This window comes from Thamnophis sirtalis, unplaced genomic scaffold, assembly GCF_051295495.1.
Source record: "Thamnophis sirtalis isolate CommonGarterSnake01/CBP01778 unplaced genomic scaffold, rThaSir2_p1.2 scaffold_2, whole genome shotgun sequence".
NCBI classification, from domain to species: domain Eukaryota; kingdom Metazoa; phylum Chordata; class Lepidosauria; order Squamata; family Natricidae; genus Thamnophis; species Thamnophis sirtalis.
In genome coordinates, this window is record NW_028261382.1 from 3,910,259 (window position 1) to 3,929,509 (window position 19,251).

General features: G+C 47.6%; 1 protein-coding gene across 1 annotated transcript; it reads left to right on the forward strand.

Moving 5' to 3' along the window:
* The first annotated feature begins 5,622 nt into the window (after positions 1-5,622).
* On the forward strand, positions 5,623-10,092 carry ISLR2 (immunoglobulin superfamily containing leucine rich repeat 2). The gene is made up of 2 exons (XM_014065382.2): positions 5,623-5,896; positions 6,329-10,092. The coding sequence occupies exon 2, from the start codon at positions 6,336-6,338 to the stop codon at positions 8,487-8,489; it is 2,154 nt and encodes a 717-aa protein (XP_013920857.2). The 5' UTR covers positions 5,623-5,896; positions 6,329-6,335; the 3' UTR covers positions 8,490-10,092.
* Positions 10,093-19,251: the final 9,159 nt, after the last annotated feature.

A 19,251-nucleotide genomic window follows, 5' to 3' on the forward strand; every position in this document is an offset into this window, starting at 1 on the left:
AGACTTTCACTAGCCAACTAGGTAACATCATCAGTGCTAGAAGGGAGTGGGGTTTGCAGAGAGAGGAGAAGGAGGAGGACTGTGGGAATTATAGAAAGAGTGCAGAGAAGAGCAACCAGGATGATGAGGGGACTGGAGGCTCAAACATACGATGAACGGTTGCAGGAACTGGGCCTGGCTAGTCTAGGGAAGAGAAGGACCAGGGGAGACATGAGATCAGACTTCCAATATTTGAGGGGCTGCTACAGAGAGGAGGTGGGGTCAAGCTATTTTCCAAGACACCCGAAGGCCAGACAAGGAAGAATGGATGGACACTGAACAAGGAGAGATTCAACCTGGAAATAAGGAGAAATTTCCTGACAGGGAGAACAATCAACCCATGGAACAAGTTGCCTTCAGAAGTTGTGGGAGCTTCATCACTGGAGGCTTTCAAGAAGAGAACAGACTGCCATTTGTCCGAAGTGGTGTAGGGTCTTCTGCTTAGGCAGGGGGTTAGACTAGATGACCTACAAGGTCCCTTCTAACTCTGTTAATTTAATATAATCTTAATATCAAAAAAACCTGGGTGTTCTCTGCACTTGGCTGTTTTCTTGCAGATGTTTCATTACCGAATAGCAATAGCAGTTAGACTTATATACCGCTTCATAGGTATATAAGTCTGGGAAGGTCGCAAATGGTGGTCACATGGCCCCAGAACTCTGCAATCTTCATCAATAAATACATGCTGGTTCCCAGATGCTGTTGTGGTCCACCAGCGGCCAGCGAGGAGGTTGGGGAGGAACATAGGCCAGTCCTGGGGGCTGAAGAAAGCTCAGATGAGGGCTCTGTGTCAGAGACCGGGAGCTAAACAGCAGTGAGGCAGAGGAACAGCTGGAGCCTGTTCCCAGTGTGCGCATGCGCAGAGCTGCCAGAAGACAAGAACAAATAAGAAAGCAGGGTCGACTTGGGAGTAAAGCCACACCTTGGAGGTGATTGGCCCCTCCCATAGGACATAAAAGAGGAGCGAATGGGGAGGGGGCTTTTGCAGGAAACAATTCATTTCTTCGGTCATTTCAAGAGTGGAAAGTTCTGTTTGTGACTGTAAGAGACTGTGCCAAGTGTGGCCTTGCCCTGTGTTTGGAAACTAGTTATCTGGCAGCTCACCAAACGAGATAAGGTTCGTGTGGATAAACATTCCTTTGGAAGACTGTTTGCTAAGCCTGGCTGACTGTGAATGAAAGGAATTCGCAGTCATGTAAATAAAGGGGTTTTTGCCCTTTTTCTGCTTCCTTTTTAAGGAACAAGTGCTCGGATTCTGTTCTTGTGACCATGGGCACATGATGTAGATCCGAGGACAAGTCGTAAGTCACTATTATCAGCACATTTGCCTTTCTTTCGTGAGAAAACAGACCAGATATCGACAGGCGTGTCTGCGTTGGCCATATTGAAATATGCCTGGCGTGCCAAAGCACAGCTGGGAAGCGTAAAACCTACGTTTACAACAAACATTATTATCAATATTTGCAGAATATTCAGAGGCTGGGCAGAACAATTTGTTTTTCCTTCGGTGCCATAATTGCTCCAGTTTGAGTGAAGAACATGCGAGCGTTTTAAATTGCCTGTAAAAATAACAGTTACCTTTTCGGGGTGTTAAATAGCATTGCCAGTTTGAACTAAATCCCCCTCCCCCCAATTCCAAACGATATCATATTCAGCCCTCTCAATTTGCAGCGATTAATTATGCATCGCTTAATTTAAACGGTTCTCTGCAAAAGCCGGTGGCAGAATCTGGTTTTGGCAGCGCAGAAATCCACCGCGTTTATGAAAATTGATTTCGCTCCGTCCCCCCTCCCCCTTTTTGCTGAAGTAATGAAAGCCGAGAGGCAGAATTTAGGATTAATTTATGTTGCCTAATTTCAACGGCATAAATTCTCCATGAAGTTAGCTCGGAAGGAGCGGTTAGTTTTTCTATACTGGCTTATGCTTCTAATCAAAAGCCTTTATTCAAATATTGTGATGAGTCCATAGCAACGAAGGTCAGCATTATGCAAGTCATTATTGTCCCGGAAAAAATGCTTCCGCCTGTGTGTAACGGCCAATAAACCACACACACCGAGGTGGAGATTTGCAAAAACTTTACTTTGCGTAGAAGAAAGGACAGGAGGGCTCTTGCAAAGGCTACTCCTTCAATAATTCAGATACTATCTGTAATACTTATACTATACTATACTATACTATACTATACTATACTATACTATACTATACTATACTATACTATACACTATACACTATACACTATACACTATACACTATACACTATACACTACTATACTATACTATACTATACTATACTATACTATACTATACTATACTATACTATACTATACTATACTATACTATACTATACTATACTATACTATACTATACTATACTATCTACTATATTTATACCATCTATAAAATCCCTCTTAGCCCATCTGAACACTTTATTAATGTTTATTAATGTGGGACGCGGTGGCTCAGTGGCTAAGATGCTGAGCTTGTCGATCAGAAAGGTCGGCAGTTTGGCGGTTCGAGTCCCTAGCGCCACATAACCGAGTGAGCTCCCGTGACTTGTCCCAGCTTCTGCCAACCCAGCAGTTCAAAAGCATGTAAAAAATGCAAGTAGAAAAATAGGGACCACCTTTGGTGGGAAGAGAACAGCGTTCCGCGCGCCTTTGGCATTGAGTCATGCTGGCCACATGACCACGGAGACGTCTTCGGACAGCGCTGGCTCTTCGGCTTGGAAACAGAGATGAGCATCGCCCCCTAGAGTTGGGAAGGACTAGCACATATGTGTGAGGGGAACCTTTACCTTTTAATAATCCTTCACTTACGGCCAGAAGGATGCCCAGTTTTTTCTTGCTAAGTCAAACATTTGTCAAGTGAATTTTGTCCCATTTTACGACCTTTCCTGCCACCGTTGTTAAATGAATCTCTGCAGCTTTAAGGTAGTAACCCGGTGAATTAGTAACCTAGTTAATTAGTAACTCGGTTGTTAAAGTGAATCTGGCTTTCCCATTGATTTTACTTGTTAGAAGGTCACAAAAGCTGACCGTATCAGCCCCTTGGGATATTGCCATGGTCATAAATATGAGTCAGTGGCTAAGTGGCTGAAGTTTGGTTACATGACCCTGGGGGGTGTTGCAACGGTCGTAAGTGTGAATAACGGTCATAAGTCACTTTTTTGAGTGGCGTTGTACGCCAAGGTTGAAAAACCCTGGCAAACTATTGAGGTTTCCATGAAGTGGGAGAAACTAGAAAATTAAAAGGTTGTGAATTTCTTCTCCCCTGCAAGTCAACGAAAGGATTATTCTCCTCCTCCTCCTCCTCCTCCTCCTCCTCCTCCTCCTCCTCCTCCTCCTCCTCCTCCTCCTCCTCCTCCTCCTCCTCCTTCTTCTTTTCTTCTTCTCCTTCCCCTTCTTCTTCTTCTTCTTCCTCCTCCTCCTCCTCCTCCTCCTCCTCCTCCTCCTCCTCCTCCTCCTCCTCCTCCTCCTCCTCCTCAGATTAACAGTTAATCCTTCTTCTTTTTAAAAATAGATATTTCCAAAGGGAACAAATAATAAAAAGCAGGAATAGGTAGGTGGCTGGGGAATTCTGGGAGCTGAACTCCACCCATCTTTAAGTTCTTCAGGTTGGGAGGGTAGAAGGGAAGCATTTTGTGTTCATGAAATCATGTTGTTTTGGCATCCCTGCAGTCTGCTACAGAGGCATTGTGGGCCAATCGCCAGGAGACAGTGAGTTCTAGTTCTGCCTTAGGCACGAAAGCTGATTGGGTGACTTTGGACCAATCACCAGGAGACGGGGAATTCTAGTCCTCCCTTAGGCATGAAAGACAGCTGAGTGATTTGAGCCAATTCTCACCTCACAAGGTTGTTGTAATGTGGAAAATAAGAGGAGGAAAGAGTACCAGGTATGTCCACCAAGAGTTTTTTTTAAATTAAAAACAAGAGAGAAATAAACATTTAAACCCCACCCTATCTCCCCATCCCCTTGCACCTATTTTAATTTCAAAGAATGGTGAGTGTGTGTGTGTGTGTGTGAGAGAGAGAGAGAGAGAGAGGGAGGGAGGGAAAAAGAGAGAAATGGAGAGAGAAGGAGAGAGAAAGAGAAAAAGAGAGAGAAGAGAGAGGGAGGAGAGAGAGGGAAAGAAAGAGAGAGAAAGAGAGAGAGAGAGAGAGAGAGAGAGAGAGAAAGAAAGAAAGAAAGAAAGAAAGAAAGAAAGAAAGAAAGAGAGGGTGGGAGTGAGAAGGAGAGAGAGAGAGAGAGAAAAAGAATTAAGCCACTAAGGGGTAACCTCTTTGGGCTACCAAGGCAGGAAAATGGAAGTGGAAATCTCATTTATTCTGATTTGAGTTCAGGCTCGAAAAATCAGACCGAGAAGGAAGAAAACAGCTGCAGCTGGACCCGTTCAGACGATTGTCTAGTTCCCCCCTCCGAGCTGTCTCAGGATCCCGGGCTGTTGGAAATGCCTTTCCTGCCCCAGCTGCCCAGGTAAAGGAGGAAGAGGAGGATGCGAATCATACCGCTCCGTCCTTGCTTGAGGGCTGGGCAGAGGGGAGGGGGAGGGAAAGACCCCCGGTGGCTTGGAGAGATCTCGACATGCTAAATATTGCATGGCTTTCGCTGGGGAGGGGGCTGCGCTTTCCACACCCACTCAAGGAACGGGGGAGGGGGCTGGGCGCGTCTGCGGGCGCCTGGCTTGCGCGCTCGGGCTGCAGCTCCGCTGAGCGAAGGTGAGGCTTTCGCCAAGGGGCGGTGGGCGGCGATCGGGAGGAGAGGGGAGGGGGCGAAGCTCGGAAAGCCGCTCCCATCCCGAAGGAAGGAAGGAAGGAAGGAAGGAAGGAAGGAAGGAAGGAAGGAAGGAAGGAAGGAAGGAAGGAAGGAAGGAAGGAAGGAAGGAAGGACGGACGGACCCCCGTCCCGAGTGGAGCGGTGCCACACGCGCGATCCTAGCCCCATGCCTGGAGTTCCGCAGGGCTCCCGCGCCCCCCGAAATATACGCTGCCGGAGCCCCAGATAAAGGGGTAAGGAGTCTGCATGAGGCTAGAGACGGGGTCCCGGGAGTTTGGGGCGCTGGGAGCCAAGCGCAACCTGTGGGTGCCAGGAGCATCCCCTTCTCCCGTGGGGCAGGTGTCAGTTTACCTGGGCGGGGTGTGACCCATGGTTGCATCTGGTTGAGTGGGAGGGGGAACCAGACTTCAAGCCAGCTGTTCGTCTTCCGTGGGAAGCTAGAAAAGGTCTTTGGATCTGAAGGACCCAGGCACGTGGGGGCTGATTTTTTGGGGTATGTGTGTGTGTGTGTTAGTTGGCGTCCCGAGAGAGCGCAGAGGGCGAGCCGAGCTAGCGAAGGCTGTTGTTTGCGACTCGATCAGGATCAGCGCAGCCCAACCGCAGTTTTATATCTTATAGCCCAAGGTGTGGTTTATTATTGACTAAACCGTGGCTTAGTGAGGCAGGCAGATCCTGGAAGGGGGTGGGGTAGGGTGGGGGTGGATGGACGGTTAATGGGGTGGGGAGGGGCAGCCCTGCTGGCAAACCAGATAGCACGTGCCAAACGGGAGAGGACGGGCGGCGCAGTGGAAGGCAAAGGGGGAGGGGGAAACTCCCGGGACAGACAGGCGGAGACGGCGGAGGAGGTCTTTCTCCGCCAAGGAACGGAGACCGAAGCTGCGAAGGCTCCGTTCTTAGGATTCGGACTAACTCCCGAACGCCGCGCAAGAAGCGCTCTTAACACGCCGAAGGCTCAGCAGACTCCAGCGGCGTAAAGGAGAGAGAAAGGAGGAAGGGGAAGGCGATGTCGGGTAGCGGAATACATCGGCACGCCGTCAAGCCCGACACGTGTCGAGCTCACGGGTCGTAGGAACCCGGCGCGGATGGTTAGTTGACGGGTCTCTGGGCGCCCTCAAAAGCCCCAAAGGATACGCGGGGAAAACACGCGTGGCTTGCCAGGGCAGGCTGGGTGTGGGGCTCCGGTTCTGCCGCTGCTTCTGGCTGCGGATGAGGGGAGCGGTAGCGCGAGACTGTTGGAGGTCTCCGTCTTCCTTGGCATCGAATATTGGGGTGCAGCTCCGTTAATCCCGTTGTCTGGGGATGATGGGTGTTGCTAAACGTCTCAAGGTAGGGGCGGGGGCAGGTTGGGAGGAGAGCAGGCGGGGAGTGTCTATGGGTCCTGGAAGGGGCTGGGGGATTTTTTTGGGGGGGGGCGCAGACATCTCTCAGCCTCTCTCTCTCTCCTCTCTCTCTCTCTCTCTCTCTCTCTCTCTCTCTCTCTTTCTCTCTCTCTTCCTCCCCCCCCCCCCCTTCTGCAGACTCAAGATGGTGGCCGCGCTCTTGCTGCGCGCCTGGCTGGCGACCTCGGCTTTCTGGTGGGCGCCCATCGCCGGCTGCCCGGAGCCTTGCGCCTGCGTGGACAAATACGCGCAACAGTTCGCCGACTGCGCTTACAAAGACCTACAGACGGTGCCGTCGGGCCTGCCTTCCAACGTGACCACGCTGAGCCTCTCGGCCAACAAGATCACGGCGCTGGCCCGGGGCACCTTCGCCGAAGTCACCCAAGTCACCTCGCTCTGGCTGGCCCATAACCAGATCCGCGCCGTGGAAGAGGGCACGCTGGCGGTGCTGGGACAGCTGAAGAACCTCGACGTGAGCCACAACCAGATCGCCGACTTCCCCTGGGCCGACCTGCGCAACCTCAGCGCCCTGCAGCTGCTCAAGATGAACAATAACCGGATGGCCCACCTGCCGTCGGGGGCCTTCGGCTCCCTGAGCGATCTGCGCTCCTTGCGCATCAACAATAACTTCTTCAGCGGCCTGGCGGAGGGCACCTTCGACCCGCTGACCTCCCTCTCCCACCTGCAGATCTATAACAACCCCTTCAACTGCACCTGCCCGCTGATGTGGCTGAAGAACTGGACGGAGCACACCTTGATCTCCATCCCGGAGAGGGAGGCCATCACCTGCGCCGCGCCCGAAGCTTGGAAGGGCCAGCCGCTGCTCAACGTCCCCTACATGCGCTGCGCCGCGCCCGCCGTGCGTCTCAGCTCCCAGCCCGACCTGCAGAGCCTGGCTTACGGCTCCTGGCTAGCCTTGCACTGCCACGCCGAGGGGCTCCCCCGGCCGGAGCTCACCTGGCGGATCCAAGCCTCGGGCCAGACGCTGGAGATCGCGGGCAGCGAGGCCGAGGGGCTGAACGCGCTGCCGCCGGCGGGCGCCGGGGAGAGGCAGGGCTTCCGCGCCTTCCCCAACGGCACCTTGCTGCTCCCTCACCTGGGCAAGAAGGAGGAAGGCACCTACACCTGCGTGGCCGCCAACGAGGTGGGCAGCAACCAAAGCTCGCTCCGCGTGGCTCTGACGGACGCCGCGCCCAAGGACCCAGTCGGCAGCCCCAAGACCGAGGCCAAGGCGCCGCCCGGCGAGCGCAAGGCGTCCAAGAACAGCGTCATGAAGCCGGAGGAGAAGCGCAAGCTCCTCTGGCCGCCGGAGCCAGACGCTGCGCGCGATCCTGAGGCGCCCGACGGCGGCGGCGGCGGTACCGAACCCAGCGAATCCGACTCGGGGGCCGACGCGCCCTCTCGTCCGGCCGCCTTCGAGCCTCGCTGCGGGGGCGGCAGCAGCGGAGGCGCAGGCCCGATCCAGCTGCCTCGCTACGTCTCCAACCACGCGTTCAACCAGAGCGCGGAGCTGAAGCCGCAGAGTTTCGAGCTGGGCGTCATCGCGCTGGATGTGTCGGAGCGCGAAGCCAAGGTGCAGATCACGCCTTTCTCCGGCCGGGAGAAGAAGGGCCAGCTGCGCCGGCTCTATCTCTGCCAGGAGAGCCGCCGGGGGTCGCCGCCGGCGCTGGTGCGGTGGTCGCAGATCGAGGAGGGCCTCAACTCCTACTGGTTCCGAGGCCTCGTCCCGGGCACCAACTACTCGGTCTGCCTGAGCTTCGCGGGGGGAGAGGACTGCCAGGTCCAGGTGGTTTTCAGCACCAAGAAAGAGGTGCCTTCTTTGCTCATCATCGTAGTGGTCAGCGCCTTCCTGCTGGCTCTGGCCACCCTCCCGCTGCTGGGTGCCACCTGCTGCCACCTGCTCTCCAAGTACCAGGGCAAGACCTACCGCCTGATCCTGCGGGCGCAGAACCCCTCCGACCAGATGGAGAAGCACATGGCGGCCGACTTCGACCCCCGGGCGTCTTATCTGGAATCGGAGAAGAATTACCAGCCCAGCGAGGTGGGCCGGGGAGAGCTGGAAGAGGAGGAGGAGGAAGAGGAGGAAGAGGAAGAAGGAGAGGGGAGGGCCAGCGAGGGCGGGGTTCAGCTGGCCAGGGACCCCAGCTTGGCGGCTGGCTCCCTGGCCGAATCCCAATCCAAAACCAACCAGGAGGAATTCGAAGGGGGCTCGGAGTACAGCGACCGCCTCCCGCTCGGGGCCGAGGCCGTGACCATCTCCCAGGAGATCAACGGCAACTACAAGACCCCGCCTCGCTGAGCTGGCCCCGGGCGGCTCCCCTCCCGAAACTCGCAGGCGCTCGCGCCTCGCCGGACCCCTCCGCGGATCCATGGTTTTATTGGGAAGGGTCTCCGCTTGGAACAAGGGCGGAGTGTTTGGATTTCATAGCCTAAGTTGGCTATGGTTGGGATAGGGCGTGGGGCGGGGTGGGAGTTTTTTTTGGGGTGTGTGTGTGTGTGCTCTCTCCCCGGCCCTTTCTTAGAGTGGGCTGACCTATTCGGACAACATTTGAAGAGGTCCGTCCTGGGGTGTTTCTGTGTGTGTGTGAAACTAAGCGGTGGAGAAATTGACACCCCGGTTTTGAAGTCGGAATGGTACACGCACCAAGCGTCAGTGTTGGCTTTCCTTCCCTTCTCGTTGACACGCATCTCCCCTCCTTTCCCCGTCACTCTCGTTTAATCCATTTCTTGGTCAAAATCGAAAGGTAAGGATGAAGGAGAACCCGGATTTGGGTGGGTAGGGGGTCCCTGAAAGACTGGCGTCCCCAGGAAACCGTCCCTCCGTTAAGTTTTCAGGAGGTCGGGATTGCTGGACAGCTCCCGTCCTTTGTTCTAGCTGGCCAAACCGCCCTGGACAAACCCGCCTCGCCTTCCTAACCCATCCCGGCTTGGACAGTTGGTCGTGAAGACGTTAACCCGGGTCAGGGTCGCTGCTCGGCAGCAGATCCAGGCAGGTCCAACCGAAGGAACAGGTTTCCTCTGACCGTGTGAATAATAATTGGAGCCCGTGCTGTAGAAATGTGTCGATGTATTTGTGTGCATTTTTGGACCGCTGGTGGAGCTCATTCAGTCGAGTGAAGAGGCCGCGTGTAGTCCCGCCATCCTCCCCGTCGTGAATTTTCCCTCCCGGGGCCCCCACCTGAAGCGTTTCCCTCCTGAAGATCCGTGTTTCCTAAACGTTTAATCAGTAGAATAGTTGCTTAGATAAACTTTCCTGCCCTGGCTGGTATTTGGGTGGCATTTAAAGGCTGGAAAGGAAAAAAGGGGAATAGAAAGGGGGGAAAAAAGGGAAAAGAGAAAGGGAAAAAGGAAAGAAAAGGAAAGGAAAGGGGAAAGGAAAGAGGTGAAGGAAACGAAAGACGAGGGAAGGAAAGAAAAAAAGAAGGAAGGAAAGGAAAGAAATGGAAAGAAAAGAAAAGGGAATGAAAGAAAAGAAAAGAAGAGAAAAAGAAAGGAAAGGAAAGAGGAAAGGAAAAGAAAGAAAAAAGGAAAGTAAAGAAGAGGAAAGAAAAGAGGAAAGGAAAGGAAAGAAGAGGAAAGGAAAGAGGAAAGGAAAGGAAAGAAGAGGAAAGGAAGGAAAAGAAAAGAAGAAAGGAAAGGAAAAATATTGGTGGGTCTAGCTGCTGATTTTGGGAGTGAGCTAGCATTTGCATCGGTGAACCTGTGGTTTTATTAGTATATATATCTATATTAGACTTTTGTCAAGGAAAACAACGCAACAAAAAATGCAAACACAACAAAAGATCAGCTAAGAAACAGCACAATTTTTTTTTCTCTCTCTCTCTCTGGAGCTGGGAGAAATAACACCACTTCTATACTGTATATATACGATGGTTTAAAGAAGAATTAATGATACAATCAAACCCTAGCTACAAGAGGGGTTATATTTCTGTAGATGGAAAGTCCAATAAAAACAGACCCAAAAAACAATTATTTTAGTCAACTGCTCTGTTATATCCTTATTTGGCGAACTGGGAGGGTGGGGGGGAAAGCGTACAGTAGATTGAATTCCGAGCAGGATGAAAAGAAAGAGAAAACTCAGAGCTTCTGCCCCTTCGCTGCCGCCCCCCCAACCCCGATTCCTTTCTCCTCTCAAAATCCTTATAATATAAATGCAGAATATCTCGATGCCACGCTTATGATATATATATATATATATATATATATATATATATATATATATATATATATATATGTGTGTGTGTGTGTGTGTGTGTGTGTGTGTGTGTGTGTGTGTGTGTGTGTGTGTAAAATTAGTGTCACAACCCCCTGGTATGCCCAAATATGGGAGGAAGTCTACTGCTTCCATTCTCTGTCCATCGGCTCGTCACAAGAGACCATCCAGACAGAAACCCAATATTTTTAATGTTGCCTTTTTGTTACATTTGTGTTGTATTTGTGCTGATATTTTATTTATTTTATTTATTTATCAGCACAAATACAACATATATCTCTATCTCTATCTCTATCTCTATCTCTATCTCTATCTCTATCTCTATCTCTATCTCTATCTCTATCTCTATCTCTATCTCTATCTCTATCTCTATCTCTATCTCTATCTCTATCTCTATCTCTATCTCTATCTCTCTCTATCTCTATCTCTACCTCTACCTCTATCTATCTATATCTATATCTATATCTATATCTATATCTATATCTATATCTATATCTATATCTATCTCTATCTCTATCTCTATCTCTATCTCTATCTCTATCTCTATCTCTATCTCTATCTCTATCTCTATCTCTCTCTATCTCTATCTCTACCTCTACCTCTATCTATCTATATCTATATCTATATCTATATCTATATCTATATCTATATCTATATCTATATCTATATCTATATCTATATCTATATCTATATCTATATCTATATCTATATCTATATCTATATCTATATCTATATCTATATCTATATCTATATCTATATCTATATCTATCTCTATCTCTATCTCTATCTCTATCTCTATCTCTATCTCTATCTCTATCTCTATCTCTATCTCTCTCTATCTCTACCTCTACCTCTACCTCTACCTCTATCTATCTATATCTATATCTATATCTATATCTATATCTATCTCTATCTCTATCTCTATCTCTATCTCTATCTCTATCTCTATCTCTATCTCTATCTCTATCTCTATCTCTATCTCTATCTCTCTCTATCTCTATCTCTACCTCTACCTCTATCTATCTATATCTATATCTATATCTATATCTATATCTATATCTATATCTATATCTATATCTATATATCTATATCTATATCTATATCTATATCTATATCTATATCTATATCTATATCTATACACACACACACACACATATAAACAATTTCCGTCTCCCTCCCTTCCGTAAAGTTTATGCACTGATTGCCAATTTTGGAAAAGAGAAGGGGTCTTTGGCCAGGAGGGACTTGCCCTTTTCCAACCTCCTTGTCCCCCCCACCCCCCAATCCCGCTAATTCTCATCGGAACTCATAGAAGCCCCGTTTCCGTTTTACGAAATTAGTGGTATCGGACCGGGCGTTTCGTTGGTTTTTTTTTTTCCTGGACCGTGAATCGTTTCTATACTCCTCGCATTTAAAAGCTGTGCGCGTCTCCGTAGGTTTTTGCGCGGAGGGAGGAGGTAAATCCGAGGGAGGAGTAATTAGATTTTTAGGGGCCGCTTGACTTTAAAATTGCGTTAATCCTGGGAAGAAGCGAGAGCGGGAGAAAGGGGTAACTTTACTTCCCCACCCCCCAAAAAAAGAAAAAAATGAATAGCGAAAACACAGCCGTTTGTTTAAAATAGTATAAGGTTTCCTGCCTGAGAGGGAGGCCGGACTAGAAGACCTCCAAGGGCCCTCTCAATCCCGTGATTCTGTTAATTCTAAACAGCTAAAACTCAAACAGCAACTTTTATAGGATTTTTTTAAAGCAAGCCTTTCCTCTTAGGGAGTTCGAAAATTTGGGCCCAAGGATCGATGTGTGTGTGTCGAGGGGGGGGGGCTATCAAAGGGGGATGAGACCCCCACCTCATTTAATCGTTTCATAGCGCAAAAAAAATCAGAAAAAGGAAAGGCGAAAAGGCGCTCCGGGATGAAGGTTTGTTTGCTGCCTTAAAAGGCTCGCTGGAACAGGATTCTGCTTTTAAAGAAGGGGGTGTCTCAGAGCCTCAGCCTGCCGACGGGAGACCCCGATTCTTGGCACAGAGAGGGAGACGGGCCAGATGGACTCCGCGGTCGAAGGAGGAAGTCAAACGGCGCTTGACTTCGCGCGCTCTTGGGCGCCCGGAATGCTGTGCAGAACTCTCGCGTTTGAGCTTCAGTTTGAAAGGCAGCCCCACTCTTTGGAAACAACGGGGGCCCCTAGAAACAAAAACGCACACGCGCCCGCGTGTGTGTGAGAAAGATAATGAAAGAGAGAAAAATCAGAGAGAAAACGAGAAAGAGAGAAAATGAGAGAGAGAGAGAGAGGGAGGGAGAGAAAGAGAGAGGGAGAAGGATAGAGAGAAGGGAGAGAAAAAGAGGACAGAGAAAGGGAGAGAGAAGGAGGGAGAGAAAGAGAGAAGGAGAGAGAAAGAGAGAAAGGAGAGAGAGAAAGAGAGAGAAAGAGAGAGGAGAAACAGAGAGAGAGAGAGAAAGAGAGAGACAAAGAGACAAAGAGACAAAGAGAGACAGAGAGACAGAGAGACAGAGAGACAGAGAGAGAAAGAGAGAGAGGAAAGAGAGAAAGAGAGGGGGGAAGAGCAAGAGAGAAAGAGAGGAGAGAAAGAGAAAGAGAGGAGAGAGAGAAAGAGAGAGAGAGAGCAAGGGAAAGAGAGAGAGGAGAGAAAGAGAGTGAGAACAACAACATTCCTGTGAGATGGGCTGGACTTGAAGAGAGAGACTGACCCAAAGTCACCCACTCAGCTTTGATGCCTAAGGCGGAACTAGAATTCACTGTGTCCTGTTGCTTTGCTGAAAGTCACCCAGCTATTTTAGATACCTAAGGTGGAACTAGAATTCACTGTCTCTTGTTGCTTTGCCCAAAGTCACCCAGCCATCTTTGGTACCTAAGGCGGAACTAGAACTCACCGTCTCCTGGTTTCTCATCTGGTGCCTTCCCCACTGGAGCAACCTGGCTCTCAGGGAGCCAATTCCACATAGTGATGAAGGTTGCAACTCAACAGCTAAAACCTTAGTTGCGAAACGAAGCACACACACACATACACACACACCCCTTTAGATTGGCACCCCAGAATCTGAAAACTGAAAGCCTCGCATCTCATTCACGGTGGGAGTTCTAGAGCAGATGGGATCCTTGGCTTCCCCTCTTGCTTTCAAGCTGAGCTAATTTGCAGAAGACAGGAGGCAGGTTCCTGCCTTGGCAGAGACGCACACGTCTATTTCAACAGTTCTTCCTTCCTTCCTTTCTTTTTACAGCCCTTATCTGAAGCGGGCTGCTCTCTGGGATATTTTCTTTTCTTTTCTTTTCTTTTCTTTTCTTTTCTTTTCTTTTCTTTTCTTTTCTTTTCTTTTCTATTCTAATTCCTATTCCTATTCCTATTCCTATTCCTATTCCTATTCTAATTCCTATTCCTATTCCTTTTCTATTCTATTCTATTCCATTCTAATTCCTATTCTATTCTAATTCATGTTCTATTCTATTCTAATTCCTATTCCTATTCCTATTCCTTTTCTATTCTATTCCATTCTAATTCCTATTCTATTCTATTCTATTCTATTCTATTTCCTATTCCTATTACTTTTCTATTCTATTCCATTCTAATTCCTATTCTATTCTAATTCATGTTCTATTCTATTCTAATTCCTATTCCTATTCCTATTCCTTTTCTATTCTATTCCATTCTAATTCCTATTCTATTCTATTTTATTCTATTCTATTTCCTATTCCTATTACTTTTCTATTCTATTCTATTCTAATTCCTATTCTATTCTATTCCACTCTATTCCATTCCATTCTAATTTCTATCCTATCCTATCCTATCCTATCCTATGCCTATTCCATTTCATTCTATATTCTATTCCTTTTCCTTTTCCTTTTCCTTTTCCTTTTCCTTTTCCTTTTCCTTTTCCTTTTCCTTTTCCTTTTCCTTTTCTTTTCCTTTTTCCTTTTTCCTTTTTCCTTTTCCTTTTCCTTTTCTATTCTATTCTATTCTATTCTATTCTATTCTATTCTATTCTATTCTATTGCAATGGCAGTAAAAATAAAAGTACATGTAGTTCTAGACTTAACACTGGTTTGTTTAGTGACTTCAGTTCAAAGTTACAACAGCACTTATGACTTATGACCATAAGTCTTAAAATGGAGTTATGACCATTTTTCACACATCCCCCTGTGATCAGCATTTAGATGCTTGGCATCTGGTATGAACTTATGAGGGTTGCAGTGTCCCGGGGTCATGTGATCATTTGGGACCTTCTGACAAGCACAATCGATGGGGAAGCCAGATTCACTTAACAACAGTCTGACTAACATAACAATTGCAGTGATTCACTTATTGACGGTGTCAAGAAAGGATGCAAAACGTGGCAAAACTCACTTACCAACTGTCTCGTTCCACAACAGAAATTTAGAGCTCACCTGTGATCATACTTTGAGGATCACCTGTACTTAGAAGTCCTCACACTTATGACGGCTGCAATATCCCCATGGCGAAGGGATCAAAATTTGGGTGTTTGTTTTAACTACTCTGTTTTCATGAGGGTCATTTGATTGACATGTGTGATCTTCCCAAAGCAAAGTCAATGGGGGAAGCCAGATTTGTTTAACGTCTGCATCATTCACTTAACAACCGTGACACAAAAAAAAAAGGTCGTAAAATTGGCACAATGCACTTAACAACTTAACCACGGAAATTCTGTTTCCAATGTGGTCCTAAGCGAGGACTAACTGGCTTATGGGGGAGGGAATCATCATTATTTTAAATGAAACGAAATGATTGATTGATTTGATTGATTTATTACATTTATATGCTGCCCTTTTCCCCGAAGGGGACTCAGGGCAGCTCACAATTCAATCAGGGAAGGAGGTACAGACAGGGGGATAAAAAAGACGAGACATAACAATACAAAATTTAAAAACACACAACAACCATACCATTTGAGAAGGGGGGCAAAAACTCTTTAGCCCCAGCTAAAATGGTGTAAGAATTGAGCAGAAGACACCATGGGTCCATTCTGCGGGCAAAATCCCGGAAGGCAAAAAATAATAAAAGCATTGGTCACAGTGGTGAAATCCAAAAATTTGCCCTACCGGTTCTGTCGGCGTGGCTTGGTGGGTGTGGCTCTACACACCCACCAAGCCACGCCGACAGAACCGGTAGGGTGGGCGTGACTTGGGGTGTGTGTCATGTGACCGGGTGAGCATGGCTGCACAACTGAACTTACACACAATGCAAAAGCAGCCGGACTTCACCCCTAAGGGCCCCTGCCACACAGTGGTGGGTTTCAAAAATTGTTCGAACCTACTCTGTGGGTGTGGCCTCCTTTGTGGGAGTGGCTTGCCACCCATGTGACCAGATGGGAGTGGCTTGCCGCCCATGTGACCATGGATATGAAGATGCCGACGACACTTGTCAGAACCACCTTAAATTACTGCACACACAGCACTGGAATGCATAAGAATAGGATGTCAACCTGTTTTTTAAAAGGCATCTTTGGTTTGCGTTAAAACAACTTCAACACACGCAATGTTCTGATTGCACCACAAACGCAGTAGTCATCCTTACCTTTCACAGAGGCACTGAGTTTTATAAATAGGAGCATGATAGTGTAGAATAATCATATCCAAGGACCAGTGGTGGGTTTCAAAAAATTGTTGGAACCTCTTCTGTAGGTGTGGCCTGCTTTCCGGGTCCACTGGTGGAATCTCTTCTAACCGGTTCGGTAGATTTGACGAACCGGTTCTACCAAATAGATGCGAACTGGTAGGAACCCATCTCTGCTGCCACAAGCAGGAACCTCAGAGGCACAGCTGATTGTTGCACAGCTGATCATTGGAGCCTTTAAAAAACCTTTTAAAGCATTTTTATTTTTTACTACCGGTAGCATTTCACCCCCTTCTTCTGAGCAGATGACAATATCCACATTTTTATGGTGCATTACAAATGTAGAACTTTCTCATTACAGAAAAATACTCTCTGGTGGAAAGGTTTGAATTGAGTTTTCCGCTTTAAGACATCGGAAGGAGAGAGGGAAACGCAGCCATCTCCGCCTCCAATTAATTAGAGAGTAATAGATTTCTCTCCCTTTCGGCTCCCTCCCACCTAATAATTCTCCGGGGAATCTAGTTATGATGAGATATTGGAATTGGAGGATGCGCCAATGGATCCCTTCGAGACAGGGGAATAGAAGGAAGATGAGGGAAGATGGCAAATGCCATTATGTATAAGATAGATGCCTTCCAGACAATTTTGACTCCTGCTGATTAGATGAAGGTTTATGTAGAAGATTTTTGGGGGGGTAATAATTTTTTTTTAACTTTCATTTGACTTCTATAGCTGCTCAACTCAACAAGTGATTCGAGGTGGTGTACATCATAAAACATAAAAACAATTCAAATGATGAAAGGAGAACAAAATAGATAGATCTGTTCTGACCCAGGCTTCCCTGAGAACTCCTGGTCCCTGGTCCCCTTTAATTAATTGGCTGTGAATTCTGCTCATTCACATCCAGCAAAGTCTTTTGAGGGAGGATTTACAGTCACAGACCTCATCTGGCTGGGAGAGCTGCCAGGCCGATATCTGCAAAACTTGGCAAGGAGTTGCGGAGAGTCATGAACCAATGAAACGAACTAATGGTCTCCTGCAAACTCCACTCCCCTTTCGCTCCTCTTTTATTTCCTCTGGGAGGGGCCATGCATCATTCACCTGTGGCCTTACTCCCAAGTCGACCCCTGTTCTTTAGCTGTTCCCTTCATATGCGCACACTGGGAACAGGCTCCAGTTGTTCATCGGCCTCACTGATGTCTGACTCTGAAGGCAACTGATAACTGTCAGACGGCCCTGGCCCCCTCTCTGCTTCTGACACAGAGCCCTCCGCAGAGCCTTCCACAGACTCCAGGACTGGCCCAGGTTCCTCCCCAACCTCCTCACTGTCCGTTTCTGCTGCCAGCTCTGCTGGCTGCTGTGGGCCACAACAGTATCTTGAGAAGAGAATATTTGTAGCTCAGAGTTGAATTGTGGCATCCTTGGTGCTCTCTGAGCTTGGCTGATTTCTTGCAGACGTTTCATTATCCAACTAGGTAAAATCATCACAAATATATGCATCAAGGAAAATTGTTACTATGGATGTTAATACAGCTAGGAAAGGGCCCTTAACACATTTGGGATTCCAGGTTCAGGCACACAACCAAGTCGTCTTTGTGGTCTTTGAAAAGACCAACAGAATCGAAGTCCTCCTGATATCTGAAGGGGAAATATTTCAGAGGGCAGGAGCCACAGCATGGGGAATTCTGGGAATTGAAGTCCACCAGACTTAAAGTTGCCAAGGTTGGGCATTCCTGCTCCAAAGGAATCCTTATCCCTTCCCAAGTGAGACTCTCCATCTCAGAAGCCAAAAGAGGATCTCTAACTCTTAAGCATCATCCATCGCGTGGATGAAGGATTCTTGGCCTGCTTCCTCTAATCGGGAAAAGGGAGGATCAGGGAAGATCAACTGAATCCAATCCAAAGTCCCTCTTGAGTCTGGTAGCTAGAGGAACAGACCATGGATGGTTGGGTTGACATTGGTTGACATCCAATATCTCATAGATGGTGCACAACGGATGTTTGAAGAATGGGTGGACTTCTTCTTCTGCAGAACAAAGAAACTATGGGCAGACACCTTGATGCAAACGATGCATCAAGATATCTGCCCATCGTTTCTTTGTTCTGCAGATGACATCTGATGCCTTGGAGTAAATGAGGAACTGATTGGAAGCTGCCTCTTGCCATGGATCTTCTAGTTGAACTAGAAGACCTCCAAAGTCCCTTCCAATTCTACTATTCTACATTCTGTGAACAGTGGTAGATTAACATCATAGCAGAAGGTAGCAAGCTGAAAAAGCGAAGTGAGGAGATCACAGGTGGCTTCCTAAAAGTTGAAGATGGGGAAGGCCAAAGAGATGACCTCAATGTCTTCTCTAGCCTACCACATCTGTTGTCTGAGACAACGAAACTCACGCAGAACCAACAGACTGTTCCCCCTTCCCACGTAAGCTGAACTAGTCTTTGCAGTCACCTTAGAAAGAAACAGTAAAGCAAAATAGGTGTTTTTTTTTAACCTATATATGATTTAGGATGTATTGTCTATGTTAAGAGACATTACTTCAGTCCGAAGCTGGTGAGTCAGTCTACTTCATCTGTTATTCATCAGGGAGACAGACAATCTCCGCTTAATTCACTCCTCCCCATCTGGGCTTTACAGTCTGCAGGAGACAGAAAAACGTGTGAATTTTTAAGTGAGTATATACAAAGGAAGAGGGGGAAATCAGGAAAGCAGGAGCGAAAATCTGCCATGGACTACGGATATCCTCTGAATTGACTCTGTGGGCAATTTAAAAATCTCATCGCCTGAGACTTTGCAACGGAGAAGCCAACAGGTCATAGATTTTCTAGTTATTTTTTTTTTAATATATCCCCTCCCCCTCCCCCCTAACACCCCATCTCCCTTCCCCCCGCCCCGACTTCCCAGAGCCCGTACACGGTATAGATTTTTGACAAACACAGTCTAAAATATATTAAGACAAAAGAAATTAAAAAAAAGAAGTTAATAACATCTCTGCATTAAACTCAGCTTCTTCCTGTTGCACTAACTTTAAACAGTTTAAACCATTCCTGATCTTAAGCATAGGCTATCTGTAATTTCTTAGTCCCGTATTTGTTTTGTATATAGTCAATCCATTTTTTCCAGTCTCGTTTATATCTCTCATTTGAATGGTCTTTAAGATATGCCGATATTTTAGCCATCTCGGCTAGGTTTGTAACTTTCAATGTCCATTCTTGAGTTGTAGGCAAGTCTTCCTTCTTCCAGTATTGCGCCACCAACAGTCTTG

Bases quoted from the DNA above. Each gene is read 5' to 3' on its own strand.
- ISLR2 (XM_014065382.2), top strand. From the start codon at position 6,336: ATGGTGGCCGCGCTCTTGCTGCGCGCCTGGCTGGCGACCTCGGCTTTC.